This window comes from Anabrus simplex, chromosome 1, assembly GCF_040414725.1.
Source record: "Anabrus simplex isolate iqAnaSimp1 chromosome 1, ASM4041472v1, whole genome shotgun sequence".
NCBI lineage: Eukaryota > Metazoa > Arthropoda > Insecta > Orthoptera > Tettigoniidae > Anabrus > Anabrus simplex.
Genome location: NC_090265.1, coordinates 647,021,558 through 647,039,154, shown reverse-complemented (window position 1 = coordinate 647,039,154; position 17,597 = coordinate 647,021,558). Strand labels below are relative to the sequence as shown.

At 39.6% G+C, this 17,597-nt stretch overlaps 1 protein-coding gene across 1 annotated transcript in view; it reads right to left on the bottom strand.

The window, feature by feature from the left end:
• LOC136857262 (uncharacterized) overlaps positions 1 to 17,597 on the bottom strand; it is a 96,829-nt gene that overhangs the window by 50,057 nt on the left and 29,175 nt on the right. The window contains exons 2-3 of the mRNA XM_067135767.2: positions 12,291 to 12,431; positions 3,612 to 3,716 (exon numbers count right to left, since the gene is read on the bottom strand). Coding sequence (XP_066991868.1) covers positions 3,612 to 3,716; positions 12,291 to 12,426 — 241 coding nt within the window. The 5' untranslated portion in view covers positions 12,427 to 12,431. The remainder of the gene's footprint in view (positions 1 to 3,611; positions 3,717 to 12,290; positions 12,432 to 17,597) is intronic.

Here is a 17,597-nt window from a genome sequence, read left to right as displayed (position 1 = left end):
TCAGATGCGAGAAAATATATTGTAACCTCAGAAATCAGTGATGCGCTCTGCCATATCTTGAGGTGTATTTACTTAATTTCAGTGTAGAGTATTAAAATTAAGTGATCATTTACTTAGCCTTTATGTCTAAGAAGTTAACAACCTGCTATTGACCACGTTATTTATGTATTTATTACGAAAACATGTTCTCCTCTTTTATTTCTGATTTTCTTTACAGAACATCAGCTGACGGGTATTACTAATATACTCCGACATCGCCTTTGAATTGCAAGTGACTAATTTCATGTTTTAATTCATATTGAAATGTCTTATTTGCAATAACAAAGTTTTATTATAATCCACCTGTTCAATACATTATAATGTTGTCACATTTAAAATATCTTCATTAATTAAAAAGTTATTTGTGGGACATGTTTTGCTCCCTTACAGAGCATCATCAGCTAAATCTGAATCTCAAAGAATGCTTATGTTCGTAAATAATGACTTAAGAACTATTAAGCCATTTTTCACAAACTTACACTTACTCTCCTAGAATATCATAAAATACATAATCTTTGGTGACATGCCTTAATAACTTGGGCTTAATAGGAGAGATACATTAAAATTGTGGTAGAATGAGTTGTTCTAAAATACTTAAAACAAGTAGCATGTCTAACATCTTTAAAAGAGGTGAAATTCAATCTTAAGAACTAAATTTGAAAATTTCTTTGCAATGAGATCTGGTAAAAAAGTTTTATATCCCTCAAGGATAAGATTCTATGACGATTCAAAAAAATCTCGTCGATTGGATAAATTGAACTTGTGACAGGATAATATTGGTCTTCATGAAATTTAAATGCTTGTTGTCATTTGACCTCAGCGAGTGCTGTTGAATAAATATGCTCTTGTTGATGTCAGTGACCATATGTTGAAATAGTAGATTTAATAAGGTATGATTAAAAAGGACGTAAATCAACGATCGTGGTTTAAAGTTGTTAAGTAGTTTATCTTTTTTTGTGACAGACAAACTACAAGATAAACTACAAAACAAGATGATCGATCACGCAATATAATCGCTGGGTGCATAAATGTTGGTAATGGCAAAAATCGTGCACACTTAACCACTCGTAATAACGGATGTGTCAGTGATGGGGCTCTTGCTGTAGCCGAAGTTTAATGCACAGTTTAATATAAGAATTTTTAAGGGACATACAAAAACCGCCGTTATAACGGGGTTCTCGTTATATGCCGTACTCGTTACAGCGAACTTCTACTGTATTACCATTTATCTGCATTCTTTGGTAATACTGTAAATCACTAGATACTATATGCGTCTGACGAGCAGTCGTGGCAGCTTGTAGGTACGGCACAAATAACAGCTAAAAACATTAGTCGTGACAGTGGCTCATTTATAAACTGTTCATTATGCAGTACTTATAGTAAATATGTAACTAAAGCACAATTGAATTACCATTCTTCAACTCTTAATTTGATCGGCAGCCCTGAAGATGGTTTTCCGTGGTTTCCCATTTTCACACCAGGCAAATGCTGGGGTTGTACCTTAATTAAGGCCACGGCCGCTTCCTTCCAACTCCTAGGCCTTTCCTATCCCATCGTCGCCATAAGACCTATCTGTGTCGGTGCGACGTAAAGCCCCTAGCAAAAAAAAAAAAAAAAAAATTTGATTTGTATTATCAATTGTACAGACTAAATGTCAGACGGTTCAACTTCAATAGTGCTTATGTATATCAGCCCATGTCTGAACATAACAACTAAGCCAAGAGTTTACAGATACTAGTTGAACTACACCAAGAGATAACAAAAACACTGAAACAAAAAGAACTCCAGCTCAAGACTGTTTTAACGATCACCATCTCACAATTTTTAATTTTCATCATGCTTTTTATGAAAAGCTTTTTAACTAACATTTCATTTTGTGTGTCTGATGTTTTTAATTCATTATATATGTTTTACTGAGGGTGAGCCAATGCCGGGTTGGAACACATCTATGTCTGTGTAAAGTATTGTTTTAATTGGATGTAAAATATTACAGTATTGACTAGGAGGATATCAATATAATTTTGTACAATTTTGTAAGAAGTTCAACCGTCAATACGGATCTAACATGAGATGTCTGTAAAGAGTCCTCGCTGATGGAACAGGTGTTTTTTTTGTCAGGCCTTCAGACTTGAGATAGGCGCATGCACAGCAGCCATACTTATCCCTCGTACCACTTACACCACATCCAGAGAACCATAGTAGTTTTGCAATGAATAAACTTAAAACAGATGAATGTCGCAGATGTGCACTCGCAAGTATTGCAATAATTAGCGAAGAAAGCAACTTCAGACCACTAAGCCTCCCATAAAGATTGTAATCATGCATCTTTGAGGAAAGATTTAAGCTGTAAAAGCTAGTGGTACATATATGTACCAGTAACCTATAAAGGGTTAAACTCTTCAAAATTGCTAATTTGGCAGCCAAAGAAATTTATATACATTGTATACATGGAAAATTCAACCTCACAAAGTTGGTAGCCTGCTGTTCAGCAGCTCAGTACGCTCCTAGCACCACCTTTATTTCACTACTCCTGTGGAAGATAACTGCGTTGCAGGAGTTCAGGGATTTGCTCTTCTTGATGTTGATGGGTACATTACCAAACATCGCAGACCCTATTAGCCGTTTACTCTGTTCAACCGTCGCCGTTTTAATAATGACAGATGCATCCTGGAGCTTCCGTATTTCATCCAATTTAACGCCAACTATATCTTCCACCGAGTTGCTTATTAAGATAGGACTTTTGGGAAGAAAAATCTGACCGTGGGCCCTGGATCAAACAAGAATCGAGGTGCCTATTTGTCACATTAATTGCTCAATATAACTGGCGTAAATCTCTTGACTTTCTTTCCTTTTAAAGACGCCAGTTGAATTAAAATTAAAGTTATCTAGTTTACCCAGTTCCTTTTTTGGTCTTAAGTGTAGTTACAGAAATAAATCTTCAACCTTCAGCTGAAGTAAGGTTTAATATTACAGAAGGTGCCTGGTATCTGGAGTTAGGCCGATAGCAACTATAGTATTACACACTCAGTTCACCTCGCCATCACCCGAAATTTATGACTGGGGAGGAAAAAACCGCTCTCTCTCTCTCTCTCTCTCAGAAAACAAACATACAGTACTATCAGAGGCAGACAAACTGGCTAGACAGTCATGGAAGTGAAATTCACTGAGGCTGAGATAGAAAGGGAAGAAATAGGATTGATGGAGAAGAGCACATAGGCCTCTCAGGCGACTCGGAAGAAATCTTGTTTGTTTGGCTCTACACCGAGGCCAATCCAGCATAGGTAACCCTGAGCTGGCACCGCCCTCCGGATCAACAAATACATAAGCCTCCACACAAACGCCAAGTTCATGGTGTCCCCAGAAGGGATATAATAAATAACAATATAGCAATGTTAAATGCCTAGAAATCTGAAGCATTAATTATTATTGATATAGTCTAAATATGAGAATTCCATCAGGTCCGCAGTTCTTGTTATTGATGTCATGTCAGTCATGTCAGATAAAAGTTATGGTTTAACAGAACCTCAGAAAATCTATGTCTTTTACTACTTCTGTAAAACACTTTTACTTACCTGGTTTTGCCTCTATTTTGCTTTGGTGCTCATCACAGAACCCTTTGCAGTCTTCTGATTTCTCGGCCATCTTATGAGCAGCCTTACAAACGGAGCTACTGCTTTCTTCACATGGAACAGAAGATTCCATAGTTACTAAATAATGTACAAACTTAAAGATCCATGAGAGGTAATACAGAGTATTATAGAATACTCTTCTCCCTCAGTCACGGATCACAATCAACTGAGGAGAGTATATGAATTTGTGCAAATACATGCAATGGTGCTTCATAATTTATAATACTTAATATATTTTTAATAATATAATGTCACAAAAGAAAAATTAAAGCATAATTTACTTAAACATCAGTATTAAAAACTTCATTTTTTGTCCGTATTGACTCAAGATTTTACAATGCTTAGTAAAGCTAAAGGTTCCACCTATCAGTGGTACTTAGACAGAACCCTCAGTCATCCGTAACCCGTACTCATTTGTATCCCACCACCCGACTTGAGGAGAAGAGAAACTCATCTAAGAGAAGCAAAGATGATCTGGGTATCTCCCTCATTGCCAAATCACCAGGTATGTTGTTATGCATCGCCACGACGACTTCAATCCATGAGATCAGTAAGTGTACTGGTCAGTAAGCTTGTGATAAAGCATTTCAATCTAAATCATTGCTGGCAGGATGAGTGGTCAAATGCAACATATGGAAATAGTGCTCATGAGTTAAAATCCAACAAAGAAAATGAAGGGTTTCGACCTACTAAGAAAATGATGGTGTCGCCTCAACAGATTGAGAACTTGGCATGTTCGCTGCAAGCACTTGTGTCCTAAGTGGGTGTGGATACATTCTCCGATGAGTAGTTGCAATGAGAAGGAGTCGACCATGGACCATGTCATGCAGCGCTGCCCTCTACATTCCCAATCTGGAATCAAACTAGTCTTGTCTCTTGCTTTCCTCAAAGCCAATTACTTTTTGGACAGATTCTGCAATATTTTGAAGCGTGGTCCATACACAATCTACATCCTTTGTGTTGACTGGACTGTGAGTTTATTGTTCTAGAACAGTATTATTGGACCTTCACATTTTCTGATGTACTGTATAACAATAACATATCAATAGCTGCTTCTACAGCCTGTATTGATAGACATGACAATCCTTTGAGGTTTTGTTGTGTCAAAGAACTAAAAAAAAAAATTTCTCTTTGTTTCCTTTGACATGGCAAAACCCCAAAAGATTATAATTTCTAATGGAATAGAAAAATTATAATAGGACTATAATTGTCCTCCTAGTCCATGTAACTAAATTTATTTACAAATTTAAAATTGCAAAACTGTTACATAATTAGAACATGTTTTGGTCTCTTTGGACCATCTTCAGCTACATCAGATGATATAAAGGGATGAAATGTATATACACAGTTCAAAAAATTAGGGAAACATGTTTTTGAACATATGCCATGATCCACAAAACAATACCTCACACCCAGGTATATTACCAACTAAACCTTGACTCTTTGCCGTTGAAGTATACAAAAGAACATCGATGGAATCGCGTTCATTTTCAGAACACAAATGGAAATGTCCAAATAGGGATGAAAACAAAGTGATAACAGTCCTCCAAGGTGGATTTTTATCACAGTTGGTGCGCTTCAGTATGGTGTATGTCCTCCACGAGCATTTATCAAAGCTTGGCACCTACATGGCATGCTCCGTATAAGTCAACGGAGGTCACGTTGCGGTATAAGGTCCCATTGTTCAATGAGAGCCTGTTTGAGGTCTTGGAGAGTCCGTGGTGGAACAGGACATCCACAAACATTTCTGTCAAGCATATCCCACTCACGCTCAATGGGATTAAGGTCGGTACTCACTGCTGGCCATTCAGTCTCTTGAATGTCCAGTTCCGCAAGACAGCTCTGGTGATGCGCGCTACATGAGCCCTGGCATTGTCGTGCACGAGTACGAATTCAGGGCTAACACCGTATGCAGCAACCAACACATCCTGTAGCAGTATCTGTTCGATGTACCCCGCAGCAGTAAGATTACCACGGACGATGACAAGATCCGTACGGCCATCAATACTGATGCCACCCCACACCATCACAGAACCTTGTCCGAATCGGTCACCTTCCTGGACAACATTCAGCATGTACTGCTCACCATGGCGTCTCTATACACGCTGACGTCCATCACGTAGTGTCAGGGGAAATCTGGTCTCGTCTGTTAACAACACAGGTCTCCATTAATACCAATATAAATGGTCCGTTATTGGACATTATAAATTTTCCAGCTAACTCATTCCTGGTTGCCAGCGTTTCGCCCCCGTGTGCTAGGCTGGGCTCATCAGTTGGTACCTAGCACACCTACCAAGACGCTGGCTAGTGCATACCATGGAGGCCACTGCGTAGGCTAATTGTAGCCACCAACAGTGCCAATGCACTATGAGGGACTTTGTCAACTTTGGCAACCAGGAATGAGTTAGCTGGAAAATTTATAATGTCCAATAATGGACCATTTATTTTGGTATTATAAATTTACTCATTCGGAGCAAATATTTCATATTCCCTATGGGAATCAACATCTATATCACAGGTCTCCATTGGCGAAGTTACCAGTTGACGTGGGTACGGGTAAACAGAAGGCGAGCTGCGCGATGTTGCTGCGTTAAAAGGGGCACTCAAACAGGACGTCTGGGTCACAAGGACACTTCTCTTAACCTGTTCCTTACTGTCTGGTCAGTTGCTGAACGATGCCGCAATGCACAGATGGTCGGATATAGAACATCCTGTGTTGTTGTCATGCGTCCACGACCTTGTCCAACCCTCCTTGTGAACTGGCCTGTCTCAATGTAGCGATTCTACAAGCGTTGAATAACTGACGGAGAGACACTGAGATCCACAGCAACACGACGATAAGTCCGTCCTTCCTTGATCAAAGTGACAGCCCTTGCAACTTGAACCTCGTTAATATGTCTCATGGGATGTGCTGGTTTACATACTATGTGCTCAAATGACCGCAGTAGTCTGTGTAGCTCACAACGACACACGGACACACCGTTATTCACTTTGTTTTGAGGGGTCACCTGACAGTTTAATGCATGGCTACGCCTACAGATGGAGTATAACTTCAATTTGACATACCCTGAGTAGCTAAGGTCTCAAGGTATGCTGTACAACCACTGAAAACCCATCTACCAAATTAACGTTCACATACCAGACGTTACAAAACATGTTCCCCTAATCTTTTTGATCTGTGTACATAAATGATCCAAGTAAAGAACTAGAACCTAATATAAAGATTTTTGCAGATGACGTTATATTGTGTAGAGTACTAAACAGTTACAAAATTGTGAGCAACTGTAAAAAGACCCTGACAATGTTGAGATATGGACAGCAGGAAATGGTATGATGGTAAACGGGGCTAAAAGTCAGGTTGAGAGTTTCACTAATACGAAAACTCCTCTCAGTTTTAATTACTGTATTGATGGGGTGAAAGTTCCTTATGGGGATCACTGTAAGGACTTAGGTGTTAATATAAGAAGAGATCTTCATTGGGGTAATCACATAAATAGGGTTGTAGAAAAAGGGTACAGATCTCTGCACATGGTTATGAGGGTATTTAGGTGTGGTAGTAATGATGTAAAGAAAAGGGAATATAAGTCTCTGGTAAGACCTTAGGTAGCTATTTTGCTTTACGTCGCACCGACACCGATATGTCTTATGGCGACGATGGGATAGTAAAGGCCTAGGAATTAGAAGGAAGCGGCTGTGGCCTTAATTAAGGTACAGCCTCGCTATTTGCCTGATGTGAAAATGGGAAACCATGGAAAACCATCTTCAGGGCTGCTGACAGTGGGGCTCGAACGCACTATCTCCTGATTACTGGATACTGGCCGCACTTAAGCGACTGCAGCTTTCGAGCTCGGTAGACCTTAGGTAGAGTATGGTTCCAGTGTACGAGACCCTCACCAGAATTCCTTGATTTGAGAACGGGGAAGTATCCAAAGAAAAGGAGCCCGATTTGTTCTGGGTGATTTCCGACAAAAGAGTAGCGTAATGAAAATGTTGCAAAGTTTGGGCTGGGAAGACTTGGGAGAAACGAGGTGAGTTGCTCGACTAATTGATATGTTAAGAACATTAATTTAGTTTACAAGTCCACCTAATCAAAACACCTCACAATTAACAATGAAATTCTTTAATTGTATAAGTAGTATGTTCTGAGCTGTTGGTGTGGAAATGTCGCATAAGTTTGAGTGGTGTTTTTAAAAGTACGAAAGATCAGAATATGAAGATAAATTTGGAATTAAAGAGGACAAATTGGGGCAAATGTTAGTTTATATGAAGGCATATTAGGGATTGGAATTATTTTCCAAAGGAGATGTTCAATAAATTTCCAAATTCTTTGCAATTATTTAAGAAGAGCCTAGAACTTGTTTGTGAAACTAAAAGAATATGTCACCAAATTACGTTTGAGATACCTACACCTGATACCAATTCTAAGGAATACGTCATAATAACACTCAAAGTGTTCAAGGTACTGTTAAGTGAAACAGTGAGGGATAAATTTCTTGTGAAGCTTTTAAATATCTGGACAAGAGGATTTCAAATTTAATGCCTAAGAGTTTCTTTCTATTGTAATTTCAGAGTTGTATATTGTCATTCAAATTATCGCAGCAAGTCTCACCATTTAAATTCAAAATTTTAAAAATATACTGTATTTTATTTAGTATCATATTAATTGTTTTATTTCAATGGTAGATCAGATAACCTCAAATTTTAGTTGGGAAACCAAACATCAATGTCCTTTTCCCAGAACCTGTATGTTATGCTGTCAAAGTAAGTTTAGATATATTCAAGATTCTCATTCTATTATCATTACATTGATTTGTAGGTGGCACCCATCAACAATAGGGAACATGCATGATCTGGGGTTTTAATTAAAAATGTGCTAATCTGATTCAAAATTTCATGCAGAATTCAAAAATGTGATCAGAATGTACAAATAATAACTCCAAACATGATAAAAATCTAAATCAATGTACGAAACTGTCACGTGAAGCAAGTACGCGATCTCATTGGTCTTACGTCATCGTACAGGTTGACTGAATTAGCAGACGAAATAACACATAGTGTGCTGTGAGAAGCAGGATACACTTCACGTATTTCTACTTAATATTAGTGTCTGGTATGGTTAAATTCGAGGTCTATACATTGGATAATAATCTGAGTGGTATATTTTAGACTTAAAATGAATCCTGTGCAGACAGTGAGGCAGAAAACTTACAAATGGTGTAGAGTTCCGTTGTGCAATAGCACATCGCATACCATCCCAAACAAATTGTTTATAAATGTTCCAAAGACGCTAAAACTAGGGAGAAATGGATTTTGGCGAGCCGAAGAAATGCTGGTGATATATCGGAAAAGTCTACAGTTTATTTTTTTGAAGATTTTAACGTAAGATGAATTTGTTTGAATTTTCAATCACTTTTCCATGTCAGCTGTTCTAGTGGTAAAACTTTAAATTTTAATGTATGATGCTTTATTTAAATGCTTCAATTACATCTTGGAATATGAAAGTAATAAACAGTGCATTAATTAATGCTGATTATTAAAGTATTCTCCAAACCTAATCTATGTTTTTGGTGATCTATGTCAAGATAATAAATTCAAGGGGTTATGAACCATTTTGACAGCTCTAATTCTAGCAATTTATCTTGGCATGCGACAGTTATTTATGTCTTTATAGAAGAGCTTAATTTGTAAAGAAATTTAGACTATATCTAAATACTCTATAATATAACAAAAAATAGGCGTGTACATCATGAAAGGAAACAACGTGATTTTAACAAATGTATAACTCTACACAAAACCAATGCTTGTCTGTTGGGGTCTTATAAGTTAACAATGCTCAATTATAATAATTATCATAATATTAATGAAATAAATAACATAATTGCACACAGGTGAAAATAGTGATGTTGGTGTTTAAAATATTATCCAACTTAGCCTAAGTTTTAGGTTATACAAACCAAGTCAATAAACCGAAGGGTAAAAATACCAGGCGAGTTGGCCGTGCGGTTAGAAGCGCACAGCTGTGAACTCGCATCCGGGAGATAGTGGGTTTCAAACCCCACTGCCGGCAGCCCTGAAGATGGTTTTCCGTGGTTTCCCATTTTTACACCAGGTAAATGCTGAGGCTGTACCTAAGGCCACGGTCACTTCGTTCCCATTCCTAGGCCTTTCCTGTCCCATCGTCGCCATAAGACCTATATGTGATGGTGTGACGTAAAGCAAATTAAAAAAAAAAAAAAAAAGAAAGTAAAAGTCACAGCACCCAAAGACATTCCTGTATTGAACGACTAAAATGTCACCAGGACACTTTTCTTGCCTGATATGCTCAGCTTGTTAAAAGCCAAATGTAATTAATGTTATTGGCTTTACGCCCCGCTAACTACTTCTATGGTTTTTGGAGACGCCGATGTGCAGGAATTTAGTCCTGCAGGAGTTCTTTTACGTGCCAGTAAATCTACCGACACGAGGCTGACGTATTTGAGCACCTTCAACTACCACCGGACTGAACCAGGATCGAACCTGCCAAGTTGGGGTCAGAAGGCCAGCACCTCAACCGACTTGTGAAAACTAGATGAGGTCATATTGATCTTTATCGTGTTTAACTTTTTTCCTCCACAAAGATATTTAATGTTTCTCTTTCATGGGCCCCGGAAGTGGGTAGGCCAGTTGTCCCAACCATAAATATTTTTTTTCGGGAATGACAGATTATAGCCCTATAGTACTATGATCTTTCTTTCTTTCTTTCCTTCTTTCTTTCTTTCTTTCTTAATCAGTTTATCCTTCAGGGTTGGTTTTCTCTCGGACTCAGCGAGGGATTTCACCTCTACCGCTTCAAGGGCAGTGTCCTGGAATGTGAGACTTTGGGTATGGTGATGAAACTGCTATGCTCAACAGGGGCCTTGTTGGAGGATAGGAGGATTGGAAGGGATAGACAAGGAAGAGGGAAGGAAACGGCCGTGGCTTTAGGTGCCTGTGGGTGGGGGCGGTAGAATAACACCCACGGTATCCCCTGCCTGTCGTAAGAGGCGACTAAAAGGGGCCCCAGGGGCTCCGAACTTTGGAGTGTGGGTTGGCGACCACGGGGCCCTCAGCTGAGTCCTGGCATTGCTTCCACTTACTTGTACCAGGCTCCTCACTTTCATCTATCCTATCCGACCTCCGTTGGTCAACTCTTGTTCTTTTCTGACCCCGACGCTATTAGGTTTGCGAGGGCTAGGGAGTCTTTCATTTTCACGCCCTTCGTGGCCCTTGTCTTACTTTGGGCGATACCTTCATTTTTCGAAGTGTCGGACCCCTTCCATATTTTCCCTCTGATTAGTGTTATACAGAGGATGGTTGCCTAGTTGTACTTCCTCTTAAAACAATAATCACCACCACCACCACAGAGGCGGACTAGTACTATAATGCTACCTATATGTTTATGTTAGTGCTGAAATCCGATTTCTTACTTTACTAATGCTGAAAGCCCGAAAATGTAATGTTATTCTTTAATATGGGAATCAGTCTAGAAGGAAATGTTGAAAGTGATGTGATATCTATCCAGTTTCGTTGTTATCCTAATACTATGGGTTACAGTACATTGCACGTATATAAAAGACGCCACTTACAAACTTGCTTTTTATCCGCGAATTTCTGCAGCCACAAAAGTCACTATTTTTCAAGAATGATGACATCGACGCATGGTAGATTGTCTGACTGTGCCGTTTTGAACCTTTCCTCTGTCATTTCGAAGTTATTCACGATCATGAATAATAAACAATCGGCTTTTAGCAACAGCTGATGCACAATGGCTGGTAGAGCTGTATGCGGTACTGGATCGTGACGTCACAGTGCGCAGCTTACGCCAGAGGCCATTTCACTCGCCTTACGGAAAGGCACTATTAAATATGTTTTTAATGGTAGAAAACAAGGCAACTTACCACAATGTAATACGTTTACGTACTATTTCATTGGTGTACTTTTCAAAAAAATATTTTTGAAAATTATGCATGTTCCCTATTGTATGTGTAAGTAATCAGGTAAGTACAAGGAGAGACCACATAGTGCGATGATTGAGTATTTTATTTCATGAATGTTTTAATTCTGTTCTATTCTAATTTGTGAGCTATCACAAGCCATATATAATTTTATGTGTCATTTCACATTTCATTATATGGACTTACTGTTTTTCAATGATTATATAATTTTTACAACACTAAGCCCCCTTTTATACTTTGTCCCAAACCCCGTATGTTTATTCCTTGTATATTTATTAGCTATTACTCACCTGTCCCATCCTAACATCTCAGTTCATTTACCACATTCACTTGTTATTCCATAATAATCTTACTGTTAAAATTAACATGTTCTTAGGATTTCGTCAAGAGTGATCTTTGCTTTGATATGGCTGATGATGACCCCTAGATGGATCGAAACTAGTACCATGTAATTTTAAAATATTGTGAACATATTTTGTATTGAATAGGTGGAAATCTTTACTGTGTTGTTACTCATATGCTATCACAATATGTCAATATCACTAGTTCAAACAATACAACTAATGGATGTATCCAGGGATGCAATACCAAAATTACATTTATCATATCTCAAACATCAAATTAAAAGTTTATTGATCAAATTCCTTACGTGGATTAGTGGAATTATCTGGTATCATTCTTGTCTTATTATGTTCTGACGAAAAGCCACCATCAAAAGGGATGTCGTCACCATCACTAGAGATGTCTCTTTGACGAGGATACTCTCTTCTCTCCACTTTATCCATTTCTCCTAAAAAGGAAATGGATGTTACAACTATGAGATTTAGTGAATTATATAAAATACGCACCACAAACAATAATTTCTCGAACTAAGGAGAGGAATTCTTGTGTATGTGTAATCTGAAGTATGTTAGAGAATGCGACAGCCAGCAGATGTCGACAAAGAGAAAAACGAACAGACACAACTCGTGTATCTCCAAATATCTTTATAAATGTCTCCTCAAGAAACCTGAAGTGGTGGGACTTATTGTTGGAGTCACAGGCGCGATTACATCTTTCTTTGTTGACATTTGCAATAGACTCAGAATTGACAAAGATGTCATCAATGCTGTTAACACCACAGCACTGAAGGAGTCCTACAGGATACTGAGACACAATGTACATTCATACTCATGTTAACACATTCGATGCACTGCAAATTTAATTTATTTCTTTTTGGATATTCAATTTTGCTGTAGGCTGTTAATTCATAAATTTGTTGCCATATTCTGAATCCTTGAGGGTCACCTGCAACGTCTAATGTCGAAGATGGCGCACATACCCAGCCCCAGAACCAGAGGAATTAACCCATGAAGGTTAAAATCCTTAACCCGGCTGGGTATCAAACCCCAGACGCCTTTGATCAAATGCCAGTATGCTAACCAGTTAGCCACAAAGCCAGGCAAAATTCATGTCCACGTCCCAACTGGAACAGCTATTTTCAGGCACACCCCTCATGGAGGTGAGTTGCATGCCCCAGCCCTCCTGAAAATCCCAAATTTCGAGCAGTATTAGGAATAAAAACCTGTGCCTCTGAAGACAGCAGCAGCAGATGATGATGATGATGATGATGATGACAATCATAGCAGCAGCAACTTTACAAGCTGATGGATACAGCAAAACTGAGATCAAGAAGACTGTTGAGATTCCTCTATGATCTGAAGAGAAACAAGAAGAGGTACCTCAGAGAAAGGCATTTCTTCCTCCGATTCGCTAGGTTTTAAGGAGTCACGACATCAAGACCACTTTTACAACTACAAAAAAATATCCCAGCAATTATATTACTTTTGTTATTTGCTATAAGCTGCACCAACACAGATAGGTCTTACAGCGATGATGGGATAGGAAAGGGGTAGGAGTTGGAAGGCAGCGACCGTGGCCTTATTGAAGGTACAGCCCCAGCATTTGTCTGGTGTGAAAAATGGAAACCACGGAAAAACATCTTCAGGGCTGCCAACAGTGGGATTTGAGACTACTATCTCCCGAATGCAAGCTGATAGCTACGTCACCCAAATCATGCAGCAACTTGCTTGGTCTTAGCAATTACACTCAGCTAAGGACTCTTGTGATTCTTTCTCTAGCCCAGATGTGTACCGTACTCCCTGTTCATGTGGGAAGGTTCATATCAGTACCACCAAATGCAGCATTAACACCAAGCTGAAGGAACATAAGCGTCAACCTGCAAAATCAGCAGAGGTGGAGCACGTTCTCTCTTTCCTTGATCATAAGATGAAATCTGAGGAAACCATGGTTCTGGCTACCATCCATCAGTATCATTCTCATGTCAACTGAGAAGCTGTGGAGACAATGGGACACCCTGTGCAGGTCCTAGTAACAACGATACGAGAAAGAGAAAAGTCAATGGTGGTGCCACCTAGTCTTCAGATATTATAAAAGAAAGTAGGCTCGTTGGCATGCGCCCACTACCTCCAACAGGCCTCCGCCTCAGTGGGCGTAGCCAAATTCTCCTGGTCGAATTCTTGGATGAGAGATCCCAAGGATGTCAGGTTATATCGCACACTGTATGGTCCGTCACAGCATAGTTTTTCAGCCGGTAAGGCCTGCACTAATCACAGCAGTGCCAAGATGGACTGATCCTCTGAATAACTGGAATTCTTGAGAAAATTATTATGATTTGTGCATGATATGTAATCCTAACACTACCTCTGGAACAATTAACCCATATCCTTGCATGTGCTATGTCAAACTTACCAGGTTTTACCAGTAGGCATCTTTCCATTTCTGCCTATCGGGCTTTCTTCTGGTCCTTATCACCAACTTGCAGTACCACACACCTTGATACCATATCTGTGTAGTAGCACAATACTTCCTTAAGTATCACTTCTTTCCTACCTCCTCACTGTCCTGTCTCTCTCTCTCTCTCACTCTCTTCTTAGAATTAACAGCATGTTGGAGGCAATATAGACTGGTGATTGTCATGCAGGCAGCTGGCTTCAGGTGTTCTCAAAAAAAAAAAAAAAAAAAAAAACCCTGTGTCATTTCTTCTTGACAAGTACTACTGCAGTGCAGCTAAACATAGACACTTTTAAAATGTCTACACGGTCGAATATCCCAATGAACAAGGTAAGCTTGTCAGTTGGCATGATGTGAAAGTCTGCATCAATATCTAATTTAAACTAATCCCTATTTCTCCTAGTGGAGCGAAGGGCATCCAGGAAAGTTCTCCATTCAGTACGTTGTGGTGGCTCCACCTACATCAAAATGACTCCAAAGACTTAGTGACCAATCTTTACATTCTCTCTTTGCTCCTTTTAAGTTTGTATAACCACCTTGTGGAATGTATGTTTATGTGGGTTTGTTTATACCTGGTTGTTAATTGTGTGTGGTGCTGTGTTAACAATAAATAATTGCTTTTTACAGTTTTCATTCTTGAATAGCAATTTAAGAGCACGAGTCAAGTTAGCTTACTCTAACAGTGGTGACTCCGACGTGATGAAATAAAAACGTGTGCATTCGAGTGTTGTGCAGTGTAACCGGGTGACTATTGTGCTTCTGTAAACATGCCTAACACTGAGAATACGGAAGGAACACTAGCAACAGACATTTACAAGAACAGAAATGCACATATCGCACGCATCTCGGTTAAAATACCACCCATTTTGCGAAAGAAAGTAAAATTATGGCTGGTGCAAATCGAAGCACAAATCGCTACGGCCGGTATTACGGCAGAATTGACAAAATTTAATTACACAATAGGATCGCTCGAGCCTGATGTCGCAGAGCTTGTAAGTGACTTTTTGAATTGACCCTTATCCAATACACCTTTTACAGACCTCAAGTCTCGTCTTATAACTGAATTCGAGGAATCAGAACGACGAAATGTAACCAAATTTTTAACAGAAATCGAACTTGGTGATAAGAAGCCTAGTCAGTTACTCAGAGAAATGCGAACCCTTGCTGGAACACAAGTTCAGGACGACTTTTTAAGAACTATTTTCATGCAAAGACTACCAGTATATTTAAGGTCTATATTAGCATCTTCCAGTGATACACTGGACAACCTAGCAACAATAGCAGACCGGATATTAGATTACTCGAGTCCTAGCATATCTGCTATTCAGTCGCAACCGCCAGCATCACCCACCGATAGGATTTCTAGGCTTGAAGAACAGATTGAACAATTAATTATCAATAAATAGTGTTCTGAATTGACCACAGTATCATTCTAGCTCAAAGTCCCGTTCACCTCACCGTAAACATTATCAACCACGTGGTTCATTATGCTGGTACCATTTCACATACCGACAAAAGGCGAAGAAGTGTAACCCCCCCATGCAGTTTTACTCTTACTTCTTCTGATTCGGGAAATGCTCAGGCCCCTCGCTAGAGGCAGCACATAGTGACGTGGGCCATGTAAATTCTCGCTGCTTATTCATTACAGACCACTCCTCTGGCAGGCGATGTCTGATCGATTCAGGAGCGGATTTTTCCGTGCTTGCAAATGCCTGCTATATGCAGCTAACGGGATACCAATCAAAACGTATGGCGAGCGCTTAATTCCACTTGACTTTGGTTTGAGACGATCATTTTTGTGGCCAGTCACAATAGCTGATGTTCAGCAATCTCTCCTCAGTGCTGACTTTCTTAATAACTATGGGTTGTTAGTTGATATAAAACACAAACGTCTCATAGATGGCACAACTAATTTATCAACCCACGGACTACCAGTATCGTCCCCTGTCTCAGGAAGTGTTCATTTACTTGACCCTCACAACAAATACTCTGTTCTACTCCAAGACTACCCAGGCCTACTGTGGGACAATCCAGCATTTACTGCAACCGACATACATTTTTTCCACACCATCTCTGCAATCGGCCCACCAGTCGCTGCCAAAGCGAGAAGACTGCCTCCCAATAAACTTGCTCAAGCGAAGATGGAGTTCCAGAAAACGATCGACTTGGGTATCTGCAGACCTTCGAAGAGTCCTTGGTCCAGTCCTCTCCACATGGTACGGAAAGAAGATGGCTCATGGCGACCCTGTGGGGACTACAGGGCCCTCAATGCCATCACAGTTCCAGACAGGTATCCGATACCTCATCTCCAAGACTTCAATACCAGACTATCAGGTAAAACAATTTTCTCAAAGATCAACCTAATCAGAGGTTTCCACCACATCCCAGTCACAGAAGATGATGTGGCCAAGACAGCTATTATAATCCTGTTTGGTTTATTTGAATTTGTCAAATTTCCATTTGGTCTACGAAATGCTGCCCAATCTTTTCAAAGGTACATGGACTCCATTTTGAGAGAGCTGGACTTTGTGTTTTGCTATCTCAATGATATCCTGATTGCATCTCAAATTGAAGAAGAGCATGAGCACCACTTAAGAATCCTCCTTGAATGACTGCATAAATATGGTATCAATGTGAATCTTTCAAAATGCGTTTTTGGTGCCTCGGAAATTTCCTTCCTAGGCTACAGTGTATCATCTTCGGGCATTAAACCACTCTCAGACCGTGTTGATGCTACGTAGGTGGTTTGAAAAGTTCTTGGAATGTACTAGAATTAAGTATCTTACCTCAGTGGAACTGCTTTTATTTTTCAACATAGTCTCCCTGTAGACTAATGTATTTGGTCCAGCGATGTTCCAATGCCTTGATCCCATCTCGAAAATGAGATTTCTCCAGGCCTGCAAAATACCTCTCCAATTCAGCTGTCAGTTCTTCCCTTGTAGAAAATCTCTGTCCACCAAGGAAAATTTTCAGCTTGGGGAATAGATGAAAGTCTGATGGTGCCAAATCAGGTGAATAAGGTGGATATGGCAACAGTTCGTACCCCAGTTCATGAAGTTTTGCCATGGCAATAACACTTGTGTGCGGTGGAGCGTTGTCCTGATGAAAGATGACCTTTTTCCTTGCCAAACCAGGGCTTGTTTCACGTATCTTTTCCTGTAGT